Here is a 22,418-nt window from a genome sequence, read left to right as displayed (position 1 = left end):
CCTAGTCCCAATGGCAGGACAGTCACAGAGGCTCCTCTGAGCACTGATATGGCCTTTCCCAAGAGCTTTTCAGAGACAGCTTGGTCTCTGAACACAGCTCTTCTCAAGGATAATGTAACAGTCCTGGGTACAAATATCCATGACCACATGGACAATCCACCAATCTTGGTGATGGCTCTTTAACCTGGACTGAACTCAGCTACCCCCATCATGGGCAACCTTGAATACTTGTCAGCACTGTAATATGGGTGCGATGGGGGCACCCTCCTAGGTAGCTCAGTCAAGAAAGTTGGAAAGTACAAGACCACCTGACACTTGGGTACACTTTTTCCCCCAAGACATGTGGCTTCTTCTTCCTAGAAAACTATGCAAAGATCTGAAAAAATGAAAACCATGGGTATATTACAGAGACCCTTAACTGTGGTCAGCAAATGTCTTCTCCTAATGACCTTGAGTAACTCTTGGAAGGCCTACCAAAAGAAAAAAAAGGTCTCCCAGAAGGGGTATTAAGAATGGCGTGGAAGAGGTTATCATTAAAAGAGGTTAGACTCATCCATGCCACAATGCCTGCTTTCAAGAAGAAATATTGGGCTATAAAATGAATGCATCAAGGCTTCTGCATTTAATAACTCTTTCTCTAAAGATTTGGTACAGATAACCACAGGGACGCCTAGCCAAGGTAAGAACATCAGTACTGCATTGCTACTTGTACCTTCTGGTGATGGCAGGAAGATGCAGGACATTCTGCATACTCCCATCATTGCTGCCAATGAAAAAATATTATATCAGTGCCACTCTAAGCAATACTGCAGGGGAAGATGTCAGCATCATGGACATTCCTCTCTTATCATATTTATTTATTTGTCATTTATTAACCGGGTTAGTCCAACTGAGCCATGTAGCCCATTTTCAGTGCAGACCCGAGGAGAAAAGCTCCAGGATATATAATTAACATAAGCATCACAATACTAGAAAATTCAATTACCCTACCGTTAACTGGAAAAACTACTCAAGTACAAACTCCCAGGTCCAGTGCTTCCTAGAATTTATCAACTCAAATGCCCTGGATCAGCTGGTAAACTCCCCTACCAGAGGTGAAAACATATTGGACCTGGTCATCACCAACATGGGTGACAGGTGTTCCACATCAGAGGTCAACCTGTCACTGGTTACATCAGACCATAAACTAATCACTCTGGATGTCCACACCACACTACCTCCCCCCAACCAAGGAAACCACAGTGAAAAGCTTTTCTGTAGCAAACTTCACCTTACGTAAGACAGAGGTGGTAAGTTTCACAGCCCCCACGCTAAAGGATAACAATGTCCAAGATGCAGGAACTTTTACAAATGCACTCTATGAGCACCTACAAGGATGCATGGATCGTGCCATCCCTAGCAAAACCAAGACTCAATCCCCTAAGAGAAGGAAACCAGTCTGGTGAATCCCTGCCATAAACAGGCTATATAATAGAAGGAGGAAACTAGTTCAGAAAAAAAGCAAATCCCAAGAAGGAAAGACATCCCTGATCAGTATCAGTAAGAAACTAAGGTCCCTCATAAAATCATCCAAGGCTAACTTCAAAAGAAAAATAGCGAAGGGTTTGAAAGATAAACACAAAGCCTTCTTTAGCTATGTCAAGAATCTAAGTGGCAACTTACAGATATGCTCTGAGCTAGTGCAAAATAGCACTAAATATACTGAACCTACTGATATTGCCAATATCCTGGCAGATAGATTCAGTGCAAACTTCACCCCCCTCTCACCCCAAAAGGGCCCACAACAATACCGGAAAAGTGTAGTGTCCCAGAAATCACAGACGCACAGGTGAAAACAGCCCTTTCAAAAGCCAAAAGCACAGCATTAATGGGGCCAGATGGTGTCCCAGGCTGCGTCTTGTATGAACTACAGAACAAACTAACCCCCCACCTAAACACACTGTTCAACCTCAGCCTCTCCACAGACTACGTGCCCATAGAATGGCGCACAGCAACGGTTATTCCGCTCCACAAAGGACAACTGACCCTGGTAACTATTGCCCTATAAGCCTGACTAGCCTGGTCTGCAAGGCTATGGAGCGCATCATCATGGAACTCATTAACAAAGACATTGGGAACCTCCAAACACTTGACTCGACCAGTTTGGCTTTGTTAAGGGCAGATCATGCCTACTAAACCTGGTTGACTTCTTCGAGATAGTCACCAAGGCCACAGATGAGGGGAAGATGGTTCACACAGCCTACCTTAACCTCGCCAAGGCTTTTGACACCATTCCCCACTCGGGAATTATATAAAAACTCACCAGCCTGAACATAAACCCCTACGTCACAAAATGGGTTACCAACTGGCTTACAGACAGAACTCACATGGTAAGAATAGCGGGCTCCAGGTCCGACTCTAAACCAGTCACAAGTGGTGTCCCACAAGGCTTGGTCCTGGGACCCTTACTGTTCAGCATATACTTCTCAGAAGTACAGGCAAACACAGGAGGACTATGGCTAATCAAGTTTGCCGATGACTGCAGACTGGGAGCCATAACAGACTCTCCGGCTGGCACGGACATTCTTCAAAAGGGCCTTACTGAGACAGACACCTGGTGTCAAAGTCATTGTCTCAAGCTAAATGCCAAAAAATGCATAGTCATCCCATTTGGGAACAACGAAACACCCATGAATTACCACACAGGTGGCAGCCCCCTTAATACAGAAGAGGTAATAAGAGATCTGGGGACCCAGGTAAATAGTAATCTCTCCTTTGAAAATCATATTGTCAAAGTAGTTAGGAAATCCTTCTATGTAGCCCATCTAATTACTAAAGGGTTTGAATCTAGAAATAAAGAGGTTACAGTGCTCCTCTACTCGTCACTCATCAGACCCATCATAGAGTACAATGCCCCATTTGGGATGTACCTCACAAGACATTTCCAACAGCTGGAAAGACCACAAAAGTACCTCACCAAGAGGATTACTGGCCTCAAACATATGTCCTATGCAGCCCGACTGGAAAACCCCCGGCTGTACTCAGTTGCATATCGCTTACTCAGAGGTGACTTCTGCCTGACTTACAAAGCCATGTCCAACTCAGAATTGATGGACATGCTCCACCTAAAGAAATCCAAGTCACTGCGAGCCACTCGCTCTAGTGAGCTAAACCTAGCCACAACAATAAATAGAACATGCTGGAGGGATAGATTCCTGTCACAGAGACTCCCCATGCTTTGGAATAAAATTCCTAACTACATTAGGCAGAGCCCCTCACTAACACTCTTCAAGAGAAACCTTGACGAGTGGATGGGTAACAGAAAATACACCCCTGGGATCACTTCAATGGCTTTTCTTGACAGAGGCTCAGTTAATTAATCAATGGAGCAGTGAAAGCTGACACACTCTGGCTAGGCTTATAAATGCCCTCGGGCAGATAGCCTAGTACCTACCTATGAACCTATAGGAAATTAACAATGCAATGTAAGAAAAAAATGAGATAACACACCAACATAAGGTATACATCCAGTGAAGAAATGCGTGGCTGAAAGCTGGAGTACAAAATTCAAGGGTAAGTAAATGCAAATAAAGTTTACAACTCATACGAACAACATGTTCAAACCCATAAAAATAAAATGTACAGTGTGAGGAAACAGAAACAATATGAGCATATTCTTTACATGGAAGCATAATACTGAATATTAGATTTCTGACAGACTGAAACAACAAGTTCTGAAAAGTACAAGTGATGGGGAAGAAGATGAAGTGGTAACAAGAGTTCATGGAGGATTATGGCAAGGAAAGGATTTTGAGTTCAGGAAGTACTTTTTGACATCAAATTTGATGCAGATGGTACTATTAATGTTACGAATGTTACTGGGTAGCCTTTTCCAAGCTTGGGACGCTGAATTTCTATAAAGGAGTTTGCCAATATTTTTGTTTGGTTTGTAGATATCTAGAAGGTTCTGGTCAGAGCGAAGTGAACAAGCTGGGATATAAGGGGATACTACGGAAGAAAGAGAGGGACAGGAGATGAGATTACTTAGTAGGGAGTGTGCGAGCTGTAGCTGGGAAAGAAGCAGGAGCTGGGGGGGGGGGGTTCAAGCCACTGAAATTGTTTTAGGGCAAGGCAATGATGTGATTTGTATGGTTGCTTACAGGCGAATCTGGGGATATTGTTACAGGTTTGTTCAAGTTTGATTAGTAGTGATGACTGGAGATGGGTAGGATAGGAGAGGCGTAGAGAGGGCAAGGAAGGAGGTAGGCTTGAGATAGAGTGGGTTTGGAATTGGGAGCTAGGAATTTTTTATTTCTATAGAGAAGACCCAACTTTTGTTTATTATTTTTTTTTTTTTGATAGTGTTGTATATGGATGTTGAATTTTATATGGTAATCGATTATAAAAAAAGATAAGAAGGTGTTGGTCACACCTGGACAGCACCACCAGGACCAGAATGATGTGCAAGTGGCAAAAGCAAACAGTATGCTGGTGTGTTTTCTCATTGGGATACACATAAGGAGCAAAGAGGCAATGCTGTATTTTTTTTTTGTTTTTTTATAATTCTGGAGGATAAACACACAGGGACTTCATTCTGAAAAAAAGTCCAGAATGAAAGCAACAGGATAATGTGCAAAATGGAGAGGAAAATTCCATGACCAAAGACTACAGGAGTTAAATGTCTTCTCAGACGGGACAGCCCTGAATTCCTGAATTTTACAAAATTTGGGAGGAGAACAAATAATGTCTATCCAGACACAAGCAGCATGTTTTATAATAATTAATACCACCATGGAGTATTCAGCAATCCATGACAAAGGCCAACTTAATCTTTATGAAAAATAAGGTAAACCCTGCACATTCTAAGATTTTAGACCAATATCATTACTAAATGAAAACTCTGGAAGTATAGCAAACACTTTAAACAATAAAATCTCCCCATATACAGCACATCCCTCAGTATGGGTTTTGTCCAGGTCACATGTTTTTTTAATCCAAACAACTGTTCAAATAAAATCTACTATGACAAGTAGCCAAAGGAAGCATATTATTTTTTATCCATGGAGGATCAACCACTATGACCAGGGCGTGGGTGGGATGGGGGTGGGTTCCAAAGCTAAAAAGGTCAAGAGTGATGCACATCACCCCCTCCCCCTTCAAGATGTTGGCAGAGAACTCAGCTATATCACTGGAAAAAGCAAGAAGCAAGGTACAAGTGGGAACAAAACTCTCCACAGGGGATACACGACCATCAATCTTTTCTAATATCCATGGACTCAGATGGAAGAGGAAAAGGTCATTACAAGTTCTAGAAGCGGACAGGATGTCTTCAGAATAGACCACCCTAAGAAATCAGTCTTGAAACTTACCTGCAAACACTCCCAGTCACCCACGAGAGAGTAGATGGATGCCCTTCGGAGGCCATCCACACAGTCCCATTCACCAGAAAGGAAACAATATTATGGACCCACCCTGGTCAACTCAAAGGAGTCCTGCCTTCAGAGAAATTTTTTGTAAGAGATTGCATTGCACAAGTTAAGAGGGGGCCCAATATTCTGAAGAGCATCCCCCTGCTTCAGGAAGAATCCTAAGCAAGCATCATCTACTACAAATAATAATTTTATCTTCATTCTTCGATTAAACAATTAATTTCAACAGTTTTCACAGTCATCTTGATAACATATTCTTATTCTGATGTTATGAAGATGCATTATTTCTATAAAGCATTCTCCTTTCTAAACATTGTACAGTCTCATGAAGTTCATAACTATAGGTGCACATCACATCATATTTCATTAATCTTTGCTATTAGTAAACAAATGGATATATGTTAACAAAAGTCATTTTTATTACTCTATACCTTCATTATTCTTCATTTAGTTAACTGTATGCACATTTATGAAGAGTATCTCATAATTTCTAGCTGTTCTTTTCTTTACTGACAGAACTCATCACATTTTGATGCTTATATATGACAGATGCTTCTATCCAACAAGCCCTCTGTCGGAGTTTATGTAATCATGTTTGAACTGTAGGTAAGCTGACACTAGCTCCTGCACAAAGTACAGTTTTGTACCTACCATAAATGTAGATGTCCGATAGATATGCAACTGCAGTCATAACATTTGGGTTGTCCTGCCTCAGGCAGCCCTCGGTCGGCCGGATTCTAAAGTCTGGGTCCGGCGTCGGCTGGTGTCGCCTCCTCTCCGACGTCAGAACGGCTGGAGTATAAAGGCATCGGCCGATGCCATCTTCCTCAGTGTTTCTTGCCCCAGATGCCAGGTGCCCTCCTAGGAAGGCTAAATTTGGTGAATGGATAAAGAATTCCAGACATGCACAACAGTAATAAACAGATACACCATAGAGATACCCTCAGCTAATAGGAATAGGGGTAGTGGACCCAAAAAGAAGGTTGCAGAGGAGTAGGAGGGTGGGAGAATCCGACTGCAGTTGCATATCTATCGGACATCTACATTTATGGTAGGTACAAAACTGTACTATGTCCTTCAAGAATGCAACTGCAGTCATAACATATGGGTTGAATACCATAGCCAAGCTGGGGGTGGTTGGAACTAAGAAAGTGATGGTGTAGCTAAAATGCCCTGCAGGACGAAGCAAAGCCTGCTCGGGATCTGGAGTATAAAGGCAGGTTGTAGTGCTTGGTAAATGTATGCACGGAGCTCCATGTAGCAGCCTCTAGAATGTCCTTTGTAGCCACTCCTCTTAGGAAAGTTGTGGATATGGCTATAGCTCTGGTGGAGTGTGGCTTAATATTGGCTGGCACACCTTTTCCATGAAAGGAATAGCAGAATCTGATGCAGTGTCCAATCCATTTGGAAATTGTTTGTTTGGAGAGTGCTTTTCCTTGTACTCCAGCAGCATAGGCTACAAGCAGTTGGTCAGACTTTCTGGTGGCCTTAGTTCTGTCCAAGTAGTAGCGTAGTTACCTGTGTATGTCCAAAGTATGCAGCAGTGCTTCCCCCCTGTTTTGAGGATTGGGGAAGAAAGTAGGCAGGTGAATGGCTTGATTTAGAGACACCCTGGAAATTACTTTTGGCATGAATGAAGGATTGGTTCTTAGGGAGACTCTGTCCTGATGAAAAATGAGAAAAGGAGGTACTGCCATGAGTGCCTGTATCTCCGAGACTCTTCTTGCTGATGTGATTGCCAATAGGAAAACCGTTTTCCATGAGAGAAATTGCATTTCTGAAGTTGCTGCTGGTTCAAAGGGAGGAAGAGTTAATTTTTCCAAGACGAAGTTGAGGTCCCATGCAGGTACTGGCGGTTTCCTGGGAGGTTTGATATTCGTTATCCCCCTTAGGAACTGTCTTAGCAAAGGATGTGAAAACACAGGTGGATCACAATTGTATTTTGCTGAGATTGTTGAGGCATGAATCTTTATGGAAGAATATGAGAGACCAGTATGAAACATTTCTGCCAAGTATTCCAATATCTGAGGTATACTCAATACTGTTGTATCCTAACCCCTGTTAGCATTCCAGATGATGAATCTCTTCCACTTGGCTGAATAGGTTTTTCTGGTGGAAGGTCTGTGTGCTTCCAGTAAGATCTCTTGAACTTCTTTGGAAAGAGAGATATCGGAAGGAGTTATGGTAATCTCCAGGCTGTCAGATGCAATGTTTTCAGGTTTTGATGAACCATCCTGTAATTGTGTTGTGTTAGAAGCAGAGGCCACGGTTTGGTCCGAGGTATGCTCAACAGCAATGGGTACCAGTGCTGCCTTGGCCAGTCTGGAGCTATCAAAATGCCTGTTGGTTGTTCTGCTTTGATCTTCAGTATCACCTTGGTCAGCAGTGGTATAGGAGGGAATGCATAAATTGTTAGGGACTTCCAGCTGAAGGAGAGAGCATCCGTTTTCCAGGCTAGAGGATGGTGGGTCCTTGTACAGAACTTTTCCAGGTGATGATTCATGTGAGAAGCAAAAAGATCTATGTCCGGTCTTCCCCATGTCCTTGTTATTTGTGAGAAAATGTGAGGATGCAGCATCCATTCGTGTGGATCCAATAAATTTCTGCTCAGCTTGTCCGCCAGTACATTGTCCTTGCCTGGCACAAACTGGGATTGCAGATGTATCTTCAGACTTAGGGATTTTTCCCAGAGAATCATTGTTAGTCTGCAGAGGGGATAAGAATGAGTGCCTCCCTGCTTGTTTATGTACCACATAACAGTGGTGTTGTCTGTCCTTATTAGCAAATGTCCTTGTTGAAGTGATTTTTCGAAAGTCTCGATTGCATGTATCACTGCCAACATCTCTTTTTGGTTTATGTGCAGATGCCTTTCCCTTGGTGTCCATTGACCTTGTATGCATCTGCCCTCCATGTGCGCCCCCCATCCATGGTCTGAGGCGTCTGCTCTAATCATTTGACCTGCTTGAGGTTTGTTGAAAGACATGCCTTTGTTTAACTGACTTGCTTGAGCCCACCACAAAAATTCTCTTTGCAGACATGGAATGAGTGGGATTACGTCCTCTAGGATTTGTCTGTGTTGGGACCATAAGCTTTTTAAGTACCACTGCAGCTTTCTCATATGAAGTCTTGCCAAAGGTATCAGAAGAATGCAAGATGCCATGAACCCCAGGGCCTGCAGGATTTTCCTTGCAGTCAGCTGGGAGAGCTTTGCTAGGCCTTTGAAGTACTCTGGTAACGGCTGTTGTTTTTCCTCTGTGAGATATGCCATCTGTGTTTTTGTGTCCAGTTTGGCTCCTAGGAAAATAATCTGTTGGGATGGCAGAAGTCTTGATTTCTGAATGTTGACTGTGTATCCCAAGGCCTGTAGTAATTGAATGACATAGTCCAAGTTTGCTATCAAGGTTTGCTTGTTGTCTGCTTGTATGAGGCAGTCGTCCAGGTAGGGGTATAATTGAATCCCCTGGAGTCTGCAGTGTGCCACTACTGATGCCAGGCATTTCGTGAACACTCTGGGCGCAGTAGATAAGCCAAACGGCAATGCTGAGAATTGATAATGCTCTGTCCCTGCAAGAAATCTGAGGTATCTTCTGCAGCTTTGTCTGATTGGGACATACAGGCATGCCTCCTTGAGGTCCAGAGTGACCAGCCAAGACCCCTTGCCCAGCATGGGAAGGAGTTGCTGCAACGTCAGCATTTTGAACTTTGGCACAATGAGGTAAGTATTTAGAGTAGACAAGTCCAGTATATGTCTCCATTTCTTTTCCTTTCTTGGAACAAGGAACAGTCTTGAATAAAATCCCTGGCCTTGTTCCTGTGGAGGGACCTTTTCTATTGCTTTTATATGTAACAGCTTTGAAACTTGAATGAGTGCCTCTGCCCGTTGATGAAGTGGCAGGTTTGGCATGCCTTGTCTTATTGGTAAAGTATGGAAGTGGAATCTGTAACCTTTGTCTATTAAATCCAGAATCCAGTTGTCCTTGATTAAGATATGCCAGTTTTTTGAGAATAAGGATAATTTTCCGCCCAAAGGTGCTTCTCTTTGAGCCTTTGTAGATGGTATGAAAGTCAAGTCATTGTGGTTGTCCTTGTGGTGCAGCTGGACTGCCTGCGCCACTTCTTTGATTTGGTGGTTGCCATTGGCGGCCCCTGTAGGAGCCTCGGTATTGCCCTCTACCTTGGGCACGCCTGTTTTTTCCCCTTTGAAACTTGTCAGTGTCTGGAAAGAACCAATTCTTTGAAGGCCAATTCCTGCTGAATCTGGGAGGCTGAACCTGGAGGAAATCTTTGACTGTCTGAACTGATTTAGCTTTTTCCTCGATGGACTTCAACACATCTTGTGCATTAGCACCAAAAAGCTTCTGTTTTTCCAGAGGTGCATCAAGTAATTTTACTTTAACATGGTCTGGCAGTGGCTGTTCTTTTAACCAAGCATGTCTACGTATAACAGCCCCAGTCATAGCTGCCCTACATGAAGCCTCCAATGCATCATAACCACACTGAAGAAAATGACTGCTAACCTGCTGAGTGTTATGTACTAGATCCTGCAATGCCTTTCTATCAATAGGCTCAGGAGAGGCTAGCTTTTTCTGTAAATCATCCAGTAAAAAATCCTGGTACTGAAACATATGAAAAAGGCAGTTAAGTGACCTCATGGCCAGGGTGGTAGAGATATAAACTTTTTTACCCCATCTCTCCAGGGACCTAGCTTCCCTATCCGCTGGCAGTGGATTCTTGGCTGTGGAAGTAGCCACTCCCTTGGGGCCCTGTGAAATAGTTTCTAGATCCACAGAATGGGCCTTAAAGAGATGTTTGTGGGTGTCAGGGACACTATAATATCTGTCTGGCTTGAAAGGAGCAGGAGGGAGAGAATCAGGGTTAGCACTGGAGTCGGAGAAAACATCATCCAGGACATCCATAACTGGAGGGATAGCTAATGGTCTGTGCTGGGGTAGCTTGAGGAAGGTACGTAGCCTTTTCCTGGAATCAGAGAATTCCTGACCCTGCCATTTAAAATGCTCCCTCATAGAGTGTAGGACTTCACCAAACGAAAAATCCTCTGGAGGAGAGGCAGAGGGAATTGATTCCTCAGCATCAGAGTCCTCATAGGCCTGGAAGGATTCTTCTTTGGTATCTGAATGCTCAGAATCCCCAGAGGCTTCATCTGAAGAGAGGTTGTTGGCCTGCTCAGTTCTGGGCCTTTTCTCTGCAGGCGGCTGAGAACCTCTGTCTGGATGAGGCTGAGACCCCCCTGATAAGAGAAATAAGATCTGCAGCAAGAGACATGATCTGTTTATCAGAGGAAGGGGCCTGGGCAGTAGGTTTAGGATGGGCCTTGGCCTGGCTGGCAGCCTTAGCACGTGCAAAGGCCTTGATGGACATGGATACAGGAGGCCTAGCTGCCCCACGTGCAGGAGTAACCTTGTCCACAGGAATGGTGTCGGGTAGATCCAGAACTTCGGTTTCTGGAGGAAAGTCAACAACCGGCACCGGTGTAGACTCCGAGACCGAAGGATGAGTTAACGCTGTGTCGTCGGCCTGGAGCGGTTGAATTACCGCTTCCAAAGGGACCGAAGCACTCGCGGAGGGTTTAGGAGGAGTATCGGTGGAGGATGCGGGCCGAGGATGTCGGTCCCGGTCCTTTCGTTTTTTGGATGATTGAGTAGTCGGTTGTTCTGACGGCATGATAGAAGCGAAAGATTCGCCGAAAAAGTCTTCGGCAAATTCTGCCCGGCGCCTGAGAGTGCGCTTATTAAAGCAAGCACAGGCAGCACAGGCCGAGACGTCGTGGTCTGGGTCCAGGCAAGGTAGGCAGTAAGAATGGAAGTCCTTATGAGGTATTTGTTTACCACAAGACAAACAATTATTAACTATCTCAATTTGTTCTGACATCGGCTGAGGCAAGAAAAAATGTTCCCCACTGGGGTACTTAGCTTTTAGATGACTTCGATACTGAAAACACAGGAGCTGACCGACCGGCACTTGCGAACTGCTTCTGCTTCGGGCACCGCGCGGCAAGAAAGACTGAGGAAGATGGCGTCGGCCGATGCCTTTATACTCCAGCCATTCTGACGTCGGAGAGGAGGCGACACCAGCCGACGCCGGACCCAGACTTTGGAATCCGGCCGACCGAGGGCTGCCTGAGGCAGGACAACCCATATGTTATGACTGCAGTTGCATTCTTGAAGGACATCATGGGAATTCAAAGGGGGTTCACTTCCATTAAGCTTCAAACCAGTTAAGAGTTTCAACTGATCTGGAGCTCATAGTATATTAGGTTGAGTCTCCCAATTGGGGAGGAGGGGGGCATGCACCCAGGCACCAGGAGAGAACCCCCCCCCACCAAGTATCTCAAGGGACCCCACCACTACATGATGGGAGCAGGGGGACACCTAAGGCTCAGAAGACTGGGAAATCAAGACCCTATAGTCAAAGACAAGGAGTTAATGTACGGCTCTCCTCCCAAGAAGTAGTGTAGCCTTCTGCACTCAATGGGCAGTGTGGCTTGGGTCTGCTCTAAAGCTCCACAATACAGACTCACGGAGGAGTGAAACAGCAATGGTTGATGGACAGTCACCACAGAAGGAGGTCCTCCTAACAAAATCCAAGAAGTAAGCTACCTCAGCATCCCTGGAGAGACATCCCTCTCCCTCAAAACTCTGCTTTCCCCTGTACAACTCCCTAAGACAGTCCAGATGGCCTTGGCCTAAAGGCAAGTGAAGCTTCAGCTAGCAAGGAAGCAGCTTCCCCACCACCACCACCACCACCAAAGCAAGGGGATGGTTTGCTAACCAGAAAGACATTCAAGACAGGCTGAACCTCATGTCAAAACAGCCCACTCTGCACAAATGGACATCCAGCAGGAAACTTGTTTGTTTATAAAATGCTATTTCTTTATTTAACATGTTTGGCAGCTGGTGTAGCAGGCCAATCCATATGAACCAATTTCAGGCACTGTATGGCATATAACATCAAATCACGAAAATTTAAAATGTGAGTTACAACAACAACAAAAAAAATACATGCACGCATTTGTGCATGTGTGTACTTTAACACAATATTGACATGCATCCAGTCGGACTATCCCTGTCAACAAATGTAAAATAAAATAAAATAAAAATATTGCTATGCATTGAACTGGCTATGTCAATGTATCAAGCCAGGCTAACTCGAATGTGTAAAAATCTGTTAACCAGTTTACTGTGTAATTTAATTTAATCCTGACTTGTGCTCAGGACTAACTGTAACCTGTGGAACTTGTTTAACTTGCTTACTTATGTAATCTCTGTAAATAGTCTGTTTGTAATATGTAATGCTGGTATTATGTAATGTTGTATGTGCTTACCCTTGGAGCTTTTCTCCCCGGGCCTCCGCTGAAAATGGACATGCATCCAGTCAGACTATCCCGGTCAACAAATGTAAAATAAAATAAAAATATTGCTATGCAATACTGATGTACAGTCAAACAGAACTCATAAGCGATACATGAAGTAAATAGTTTGTAGTAGCACTGACTTTTTTTGTTGGTGGGAAACCATATGTGCATTTACATAATTCCACACCTATATTCACCAATGTGCCCTGAGAGGTGGTGCAAGAGGAAGGATGAAGCCACAGGAAATGTAACATATTAGCTGACGGCACCATTTGTAAAAGCAGTTATGGCTTGCTATATCTCTAAGTTGAGTTAACAGTTTTAATCAAAACTCTTGAGTGGCAGGGGAGATCTGTATATCAGTAAGAAATGCATCCTATAGTTTAGGGCCTGGCACTGAGACTGCATGGTCAGCTGTTGCTAAGCAGTTTGATGTTCTTTACAGGGTGGGTACATTATTTGTATGGGAAGGCATCCGATGGAGGGGAAAAGCTTAACCAAGCCATATACTGCAGGCACATGCCTATGTCACACCCCTCTCCAAAATATCCACTGCAAACACCAGTCAGCAGCTAAAGGTGGGCTGACCCAGCAAAGAAGTAGGCAAAATGAAAGGGAGATCCTTTCTGAACCTATAGTGTGGAAGGTTGTCACAAGCTAGCAAGGACCACCTCCATTTGGAGGGACTGGAATTTAGACGTATGGTATACGTAGTAAAAAGTGCTGAATCCCAGTATGGTAGAACAAACTTGCTTGTTTGCTTGGTACCTTTCTTGGACCATTCTATCCATCATCTATGAAGGAATGGGATGCTGACTCAAAGAATGGGGAAAGCCCACTAAGATGACATGGAAATCAAACTGGGGATGTCCTAACAAGATCTCACTACAATGTGCCAATGGAGAGTATAAGGAAACAACCTTTTGGGGGACTGCGGAAGCAGAACGAGAATGTCTCCAGGCCTCTGCAAAAATATTAAGACTAGTTTCCTGGGATGGGTAAAGCCCCCTTTCCCACCTTACTCGTGTGCTAATCCCAACCCTACACATTAACTTATTAAAAACACTTTCCCTAACAGTACGCCTACCAAGACAAAACCTCATCTCTGTTTTGTAGTCGGGGTGTATGACATAGGGGAGTTTCACTTGGACAGAATAATTAGATATTTTAGGATTCAATATTTATGAGTTTGCAGTGTTTCTGCATTCAATATTTTTTTTAAATATTTTGAGGTTTAGCTATTTCATGACATAATCATATATGCATAAACAATTAACATATTTTCTTATCGTTGCCAAATCTATCATATTAAAACAGAACAAAGTCTACAGCAGGGTTTTAAGAACTCTAGAATGCACATACCCAGCCAATAAGTCCAGGTCGAAGTTCACAGAAGTACTTAAGATCAAAGCTTCCGATTCGAGGGTTGAGCTCATGTCCAATAAAAAAGTCATAAATGGGGTTCCCTGGAATACAAAAACAACATAGCTATTAGATAACAGGTGAGCTGTTTCATGCAGCCTTGTTTAGTGCTCTCCTGAAATTTTGATTATAGAGCATTTCACTTATTTTGCTTAAAAAGTACATTTCTGAATACAAAGGCATTTTCAAACATCCAAACCCTGCAAAACGAAAATATTTCAGGACAATAAACTGAGATTATAAAACTGGAACTGTTGCACATATTTCAGTTTTAACTGGCACTCAAGTCCACTAGGCACAACTGCCACTTTACAAAGGTGATTCTGTACTCCTTTTTAGTCAAGTGAAAATACATAAAAAAAAAAAAAAAAAAAAATGCAGAAAAACTGTGAACAATTAAAACAAACTGATATGCATGTAAACAAACTCATAGGAAAGGGAATTAATTCACTGTGCATTTTCTGAAATTAGTACTTATTAATGAAAGCAATGCTACCTCCATGGTCTATATCAGCAGCTCTTGTCTGGGACACTTAACCCTAGTAGGTAATCACTTTGCCAGTGTCAACTGCTGAAGTAAACAAAAGCTCTCCAGATTCTGGACATTCACTCTCAGGTATTTACTTACTTACAGATCCACAGTCTGTTTTCAGGAAAACCTGTGGTGGTGTTTATAGTAAGGACGGCCAGGGCACCAGATGAAGCCCCTTACTTTTCACTATAGGATACTGTACTGCTGGTCTCAGCATATTTTTCATCATGCAGGAGACTGAAGTACAAGATGTGTTCAAGGAAAATATGACTGCAGTAACTCAGCCTTTGTCTTGTGGTCTGTTATCAATTGCTTTACTGTTACTGAATGGCACCCAGAACGCTAAGGTTGAGATTTTTACAACAGCAAGAAATAGAACAATTTCAGACGCTGAATGTCTTAGTATACTGCAACAAAGGCTACTGCTGGTCATTACGGGGGTAGTGCTACTGAAATAAACAAAAACAGTGGTTTGCAGGAAAAAAGTGAGAATATTCAGGTGGTACAGCATCTAAAGGCTATCAAGATGGAATCTACACAGATGCTGAAGTACAGGACTGAGCTGGATAATAGGTTTGAGGCCTTAATGGAGGAAATGAGATGGAGGGTATCATAAACATTATAGAAAGCACAGAAAACAACAACACAACTGGGTTATGGGTTAGTAAAACAGAGCAAGACAAAGAACAAAAAAGAAAGCAGGAGAGAACAGGGTGTACAATGACAAAATCTTTCCCTGCAAGACGTCTCTCACTTGACTCAAATGATTTTAAGAGGACAGGCAGATTTTAGAAAATTGCTGACTGGAGGTCCTCAATGCACGTTTTATTCAGGATGCTAGGTCTGGAGAATAGCGTTATATTTAGGTATATCAGAAGTTTAGTCATTAAGGACAGAGGAATGTTCAGGGATATGTACTTTGAATGTAAGACAAAGTACCTTCCTTTAATAATATTCAGCTAGGTCAGACATTAGTACATCATATGGGTTTTGGTGCTTTTGTGGTAAGGCTTCTTAAATGTTTATGCCCCCAGTTTGAAAAGATTAATCCCTATTTATGGTGCAAGAAAGGCTTGCTGTGAGCTGATTATCTCAGCTATGGTTTACCGAATGTCTATAAGGGAAGGAACATAGTGAAACACTACAGGAACGTTTAGTTATCTTCTAGTTTTCTTTTAGTTGCTGTTCATTGGTCATATTACAGGAATTGCTAGCAACAACTAGCAATCATATGTTCTGTATCAGAATTTTATTCAAGCGGTGGCTGCTGGAAGCAACACAGGGGTGATATATGGATCTTGGTTTCTCTGGCTATAGAGTGTGCTACTTTTGAGTTTAAATTTCTTGCAATTATTCCAGGACGGGACTAAGTATCTGTATGATAGGTGAACAGTTTTTGGAACGATCATTTAGATCAACTACATACAGAGAAACTATCTGACTATAAGTGCTCTTACAACAGCTGTTGTAGTAGACGGAGCTCAAATGAATGTAACTGATGAAATAGGAATGGAGGAAAAGAGTGTGCTCAGCTGACAGGATGGATGTTCTGAATTGTTTGGCATATCCGGATAGCCCAGACAGGATGAAAATGTCTTTTGCACACAGAAACAAATGAAATGAATAATGCATTAAGAAATGGTTTTGATGATGACGTTTCGATTTATGTGGAGAAAAAGTCTCATGTTTCTTTTGTGAATAAAGTCAGCAAGGGACAGGATTATGTGGGCAGGTTACCAAATGACTGAAGATTTATAATGGGATGGAAAGATTGTTGGTACATCTGGAAAACATTTTTAGAAAAATGGGTTTTGCACTGAAAGGAGTATCCAGAATCAGGAGGATCTTTGGTTATTACAGGATAACTGCTATCAGTAAACTTATGGTGGATGTGGTGAAACAAGATACAGGGAGAATTAGGGTATGCACCGCAACAGTTGAAGAATGGCTATAGCATAGTTATTATAGAAAACTGACATAATACAGGTTGCTAATATCTCTGCACGTTCTAAGTTCTGAACAAAGGGTATGTATACACCAAGAAAATAAAGGAGACAAACTGTGCAGCAGCAATTTGTTAACCAGGTAGGTGGAGTGCTACAAAATCCCTTTCAGCCACAATCCAGACCAAAAGATACAATACAGTTCAATGTACTGCATAGATTTACTAAGTGTTTGATATGAACTTTAATATGTACAGCTGAAATAATAGTCTGCATTCAACTTACATGGTATGGCAGACAGAATCATACCAAATACGAAAGAAAAGGCCAGTTACAGCACTAGCATTTACTATTAAGTTTTTAGGATAAGAGAAGAAAGGAGCTTACCACATCTTTTGATGTCTTATGCCACAGGCAGTGGGCCACTACACCCCTGGAAGGGCATTATTTACACAATAACACACACAATCTGGAGGGCATTATTGCACTTAGAGAATGGGCTGTTAAATTGTTTTGTATTTGTTTTTTTATTAGTGTGTGTGTATATTTTTGTTCTAAAATGGTTCCTCCACCCAATGTTTCAAACTTGCTGTAGTATATGTAACTGTTGTTTGAGGTAGTATTTTACCTCCAAACTAAAAGTTTGGTAAGTATTTAATGTCTAGACACTCAGTCTCTCACATGAGCGTACATACACACACACACACACACACACACACACACACACACACACACACACACACACACACACACACACACACACGCACACACACTCTCTCTCTCTCGCACTCTCTCACAGAAGAACCTTTAAAAAACATGCATGATTACTCTCAGTTAATAGTGTCAGCCATTACAAGTTTCATATTTCCATAACTTGCCAGTTGTCCAGATTTTCTGCCTTGTTTTTTAGCCAGTTCCTCCAAAAATGTTTAGGTTCTATGGCAAATCATTGGGGTTGAAGCTATTAAATAATGAGGTATATTTGAGGGTTAGGCTTTCATACGCTTAAAAATGCATGTCAACATATTTACTATTAGTACAGCAAACTTTCTAATTTTATAAGAGCAATACTTCATATCTGTCAGTTTCTGAGCCTTTGCTCCACACTATTTTAGGCTTTGTCCAAATTTCTTGAGCTAAGAGGTTGAGAGGAATGTATACTTCTTAAGTGTAAATGACTTCCATCTATTACTCGATCACTTTCTCTCTGTCTCACACACACTTTTGCTTTCATGCATGCAAGCACCCATACACTCACACACGCAGACAGAAACAAACACATTCACACACACACACACACACACACACACACACACACACACACACACACACACACACACACACAAATTTTGTATTTTTTTATTTATCTTAATTCTGCACTTGCTAAATAGCAAAAGTGCTGCTTAGTGAGTGTAAAATAATACCTCGATCGATCTGACTCTGTTTCATGCATGCATACACACACACACACACACACACACACACACACACACACACACACACACACACACACACACACACACACACACACACACAGTTTTCTATTTTTTTTTAATTTTACACTTGCTAAATAGCAAAAGCGCTGCTTAGCAAGTGTAAAATAATGGAAGCCATTAACTCTGTTACAGTCGGAGCTCTACGGTAGCTTAATATGCTGCCATGAAGCGGCAGACTCCTTTTTCAGTGGGCATTACCTGTACATTAACACCCTGCTGGAGAATGTTCACTCTCCATTCATAGTGGTGATGTAGAGGCCACCCATTCTCTAAAGAGTAATAACCTTAAAAAATATTAAAATGGTAGCAATGTTAACAGAGGTATAACTTAATCTTGTATCAAAGAACTGTGAAAGGAAATGTAAATGGATACACACCTTTAGAAGTAGCATATGTAAAAGAAAATGCACATATGCTTTTTTAAGTTTTTCTTGTATACCACCTTGGTAGGGTATGAAGAGCCCCTGGCAATTAGCAGAACTGCAGTAACCAAGCAATTACATGTAAGAAGTGAAGATTTGAGTGAGAATTTCAGGGACAGGTGGATCAGGAGGGTTTTGACAAGCCTCACACATACAGGCTTCTTTACAAAATGAGCCCTGAGCAGAAGAAAACCAGACTTGTTCAACCAAATACTGGGCTACGAAAACTTACTTTGGGCATGTTTTGTGCTTTTGTGAATGAATTTTTTGGAATAAGAGGAAGTAGGAGGAAAATGTAGAGGAGTCCTAGGGGATATTTCTGGATGACATCCTTGGCACATTATCCCAGCTGAGGTTTTAGGAAGAAAAAGCCACTGCACTTGTTGTTGGTCAGGGATGCAAACAAGACAGAGCAAGATGTCCCTAGTGACAGATCTTCTGTGCTTCTGACTGTCTGAGGGACCACTCCTCGTTAAGTATCAGAAAGCCATATCAGAGGTCAGTTCTCTAAAGGGCAGGCTCAGAGTGTAGTTGGCAATCACAAAGTGCCATTTTGCAGCAGACCATTTCAATAATCTCACTGCTTCTCAACAGAGGGAGCAAGAGAGTGAGTTCCCCCATGCTTTCTTATGTAGCAAACCACTGCCATTTTATCAGTGTGTATGGCAGTGGCACCATTAGGCAAGGTATCCCAAAAAGCTTGTAATGCAAAAAAAATTGTCATCATCTCTAGGATGCAGACATAAAGGTTGGCTCCACATGTGTCCATGCACCTTGGATAGTCTGCACTTTTTTTTCAATAAACATCTTTATTAAATTATCATGTATGGCATAGACAATCTTACATTTATATAAATGAAAAACAAACATTGATACTACTTTGGTTGCAAACATTATACATCACTTATAATTTATCCAGTCATTGTCAGTAAAGCATTATATGGCTCATTCAAATCCTGCCTCTTAAACCTTGTTCCTTCTCTGCATATATTGTTCCCACAACATTCCATTTTTTCTATATAGTTTGCTCTGCTCCTTTTCTAAAGATGCAAATTCCAGTTGTTTTATCTCTGTTAATATATACTTCTACTAAAGGTGGTTTAGACTTTGATTTCCATTTTCTAGTAACTGCTTTTTTCGCAGTCACCATAATTAGACTCAGCAAGGCTTTACTATGTATAGGCAATGCTAATTTTGTATCATAACTCAAAAAAATCATTTCCCCAGTCAATCTAATCCGCTCACTCAGCACCTCTGACAGAGCAATTCGCAGGGAATCCCTAAAGTCGGCCAGCTCATTACACTCCCAAAAAATATGTTCCCAGCCACCTCTTTCTTGCCCGTCGCACCTCCAACATTAGCTATTCACCTGAGGAAAAACTGTTTGGAGTCTACTGGGGTATAAAAATACCTATGTAAACACTTGCAGTCAAAGATCCTAAATCTTCTAGACTTTGTTGCACATTTGGGAGATGTATATACATCTCCCATTGTCTCTTTGTGAATTGCGTATCCAATCTCTCTTCCCAATCCTTTTTAAGCTCATCTGATTGATTTATATATGCAATTTATTTTGCAATATTTTATATGGCCTAATAATTATTCCTTTTTAACAGCAGCTTCTGTTTTAGATTCTATTAAAAACTCTACCAGTGTTGTTTTTTCATTTAGTACCCTCCTATTTCTTTCTCTTTGCTATACTCTGATATCAATCGTTGATATGGAAGGCAATCTCTAACCTGCAGTCCAAATAAATTCTTGGCATCTTCCTGTTCTGCTACCTTTCCCTCTCTAGTTATTCACTCCCAGTACCTGGGTTCCTTTGCCACTTTTCTCCAATAAATTCCATCCCCCTCTTGCCTATTATCTGTATCCCTAACCATAGTCATCCCTACTGTCAGAATCTGGTTTCTCCATTCTCGTGCTGGTTTAGTTCTTATATTCATACAATAGCAGGGAGTATTCTAATGCTCTGTATGATTTTTGTTGTTCTCCTTAAGAGTCTGCATCCAAAATTCCAATCCCTCCTTATTTCTTGAGCTTCCCCTGTATCATCTTCATTCCTTTCCATTTTGAATTACAGTTTTCTGCTTGTGCTAAGTATAAGAGCCTTAACTGTGCTGCTCTAACATACTCCCTCAAATTGGGTAATCCTAGTCCGCCTTGATCTATTGGAAGAATTAGCTTATCCTACGTGATCCTTGCTGTCTTCCCTTTTCCAGTAAAATCCTTCAACTCTTTTTTAATTGCTATCAACAGCTTCTCCTCCTGTTCATAAAAACATGCCTGACCTGTGTATAAGACTAAAGAGACTAATAATATTTTTATTGTTTGTATCTTAGTATTCATATCCATGTAACAAAACTTCCAGTTTCTCAGCTTTCTATTATCTTCTGTTTAGTCTCTTCCCATATATCCTTAGCTGCAACAACAGTCATTTCTAATCCACACTCCTAAATACTTCATTTTAACATGCCCCCATAAGTATGGATATTGCTGGACCAACTCGTGTGTGAGTACATAATTTATCGCTATTGCCTTTGTTTTAGCTTCATTCATTTTGTTTCCCCAGAAGATGTGAAACTGTCTTAAAATGTTCCACAATACTGTAATGTCCCTTTCTGGTTTTGTCATGTATAAAATATCATCTGCAAATACAGCTAACTTTTCGTGACTACCATACCAATTATATCCTTGAATTTCTGAGTCCCTTATTTTCTTTGCCGGTGGTTCTAAATATAATGCAAACAACAAAGGGAAAATGAACAACCCTGTCTGGTTCCCCTGCTCAAGCAGAAGTTATCAGAGAGGACCCCACCCACCTTAATTTTCCTCTCTGATCTCTCATATATAATCCTAATCAACCTTATAATTGAGGAAAGCAAATGCTTCCATTGCCCTGCTCATGAAGTCCCAGTCTACTCTGTCAAATGCTTTCTCTGCATCAAGACCCACAAATAACAGTGGTATTTCTTAAATTCTGCTTCCCTTTGGATCATAAGTGTTCTCTTCACATTGTCAAATGTCTGCCTCCCCTCCACAAAACCACACTGATCCATATCTATCAATTTTGGTATCACTTTTGCCATTCTTTTAGCCATTATAGACATACACACTTTATTATCATGGTTTAGTACTGAACTGGGCCTGTATGAAGCTGGATCCAATGGCTCTTTACCCACTTTAGGTATTACTGTTACCACCACCTTCTTCCAGTATGCTGGTACCTCTCCCCTCTTAAAATACTGTTAAACAAAAGCTTCCAGACCTTTATCAGTTTTTTCCCTCCTATATTCCAAACTTCCACAGGAATACAATCTATTAGTGGGGACTTTCCTGTAGATTGGTTATACATAGCCATTTTTATCTCATCTTGTCCTATCCTAACTGTTAGTAATTGCGCCTCATCTACCTGTAACCTTTGCTAATTTAATTCTTCCATAAACATTTCCATTTCTTGATTTCCATATTTCTCTGCTTTGTACAAACTTTCATAAAATTTTCAAAATATTTCTAATACCTTTACAGAATATCTTATATTCTTTGTTACAGGCTCCCTAAGCTTGGTGACAGATCTTTCCACTTTCTGTTGCCTGAGTCGATGTGCTACAAGTTTTTGTGCTCTAGAATTATTATAAAAAAACAGTTGCTTAACAGCAAACTTTCTAAACTTGTGCATATTAATTGTGGTATCTCTTATTTTCTGTTTAGCATTCTGCAGTTGCTCCATTTCTTGTTCTGAGAGACTCCTCCTATTTTGCAAAACTTTAACATTTGTCATTCCCTTTAAATAATTCTTGTTACTTCTTAGCCATATCTCCCT

The 22,418-nt window shown here is 41.6% G+C and overlaps 1 protein-coding gene across 2 annotated transcripts in view; it reads right to left on the bottom strand.

Annotated features, from left to right (window-relative positions):
* Positions 1–22,418, bottom strand: part of TM7SF2 (transmembrane 7 superfamily member 2) — a 435,806-nt gene that overhangs the window by 213,335 nt on the left and 200,053 nt on the right. For both annotated transcript variants that reach the window (XM_044075830.1, XM_044075831.1), the window contains one exon: positions 14,143–14,246. In XM_044075830.1, coding sequence (XP_043931765.1) covers positions 14,143–14,246 — 104 coding nt within the window. The remainder of the gene's footprint in view (positions 1–14,142; positions 14,247–22,418) is intronic.

This window comes from Protopterus annectens, chromosome 6.part1 (assembly GCF_019279795.1).
Source record: "Protopterus annectens isolate FY-2018-M chromosome 6.part1, PAN1.0, whole genome shotgun sequence".
NCBI lineage: Eukaryota > Metazoa > Chordata > Ceratodontiformes > Protopteridae > Protopterus > Protopterus annectens.
This window is presented reverse-complemented; position numbering and strand designations above follow the sequence as displayed.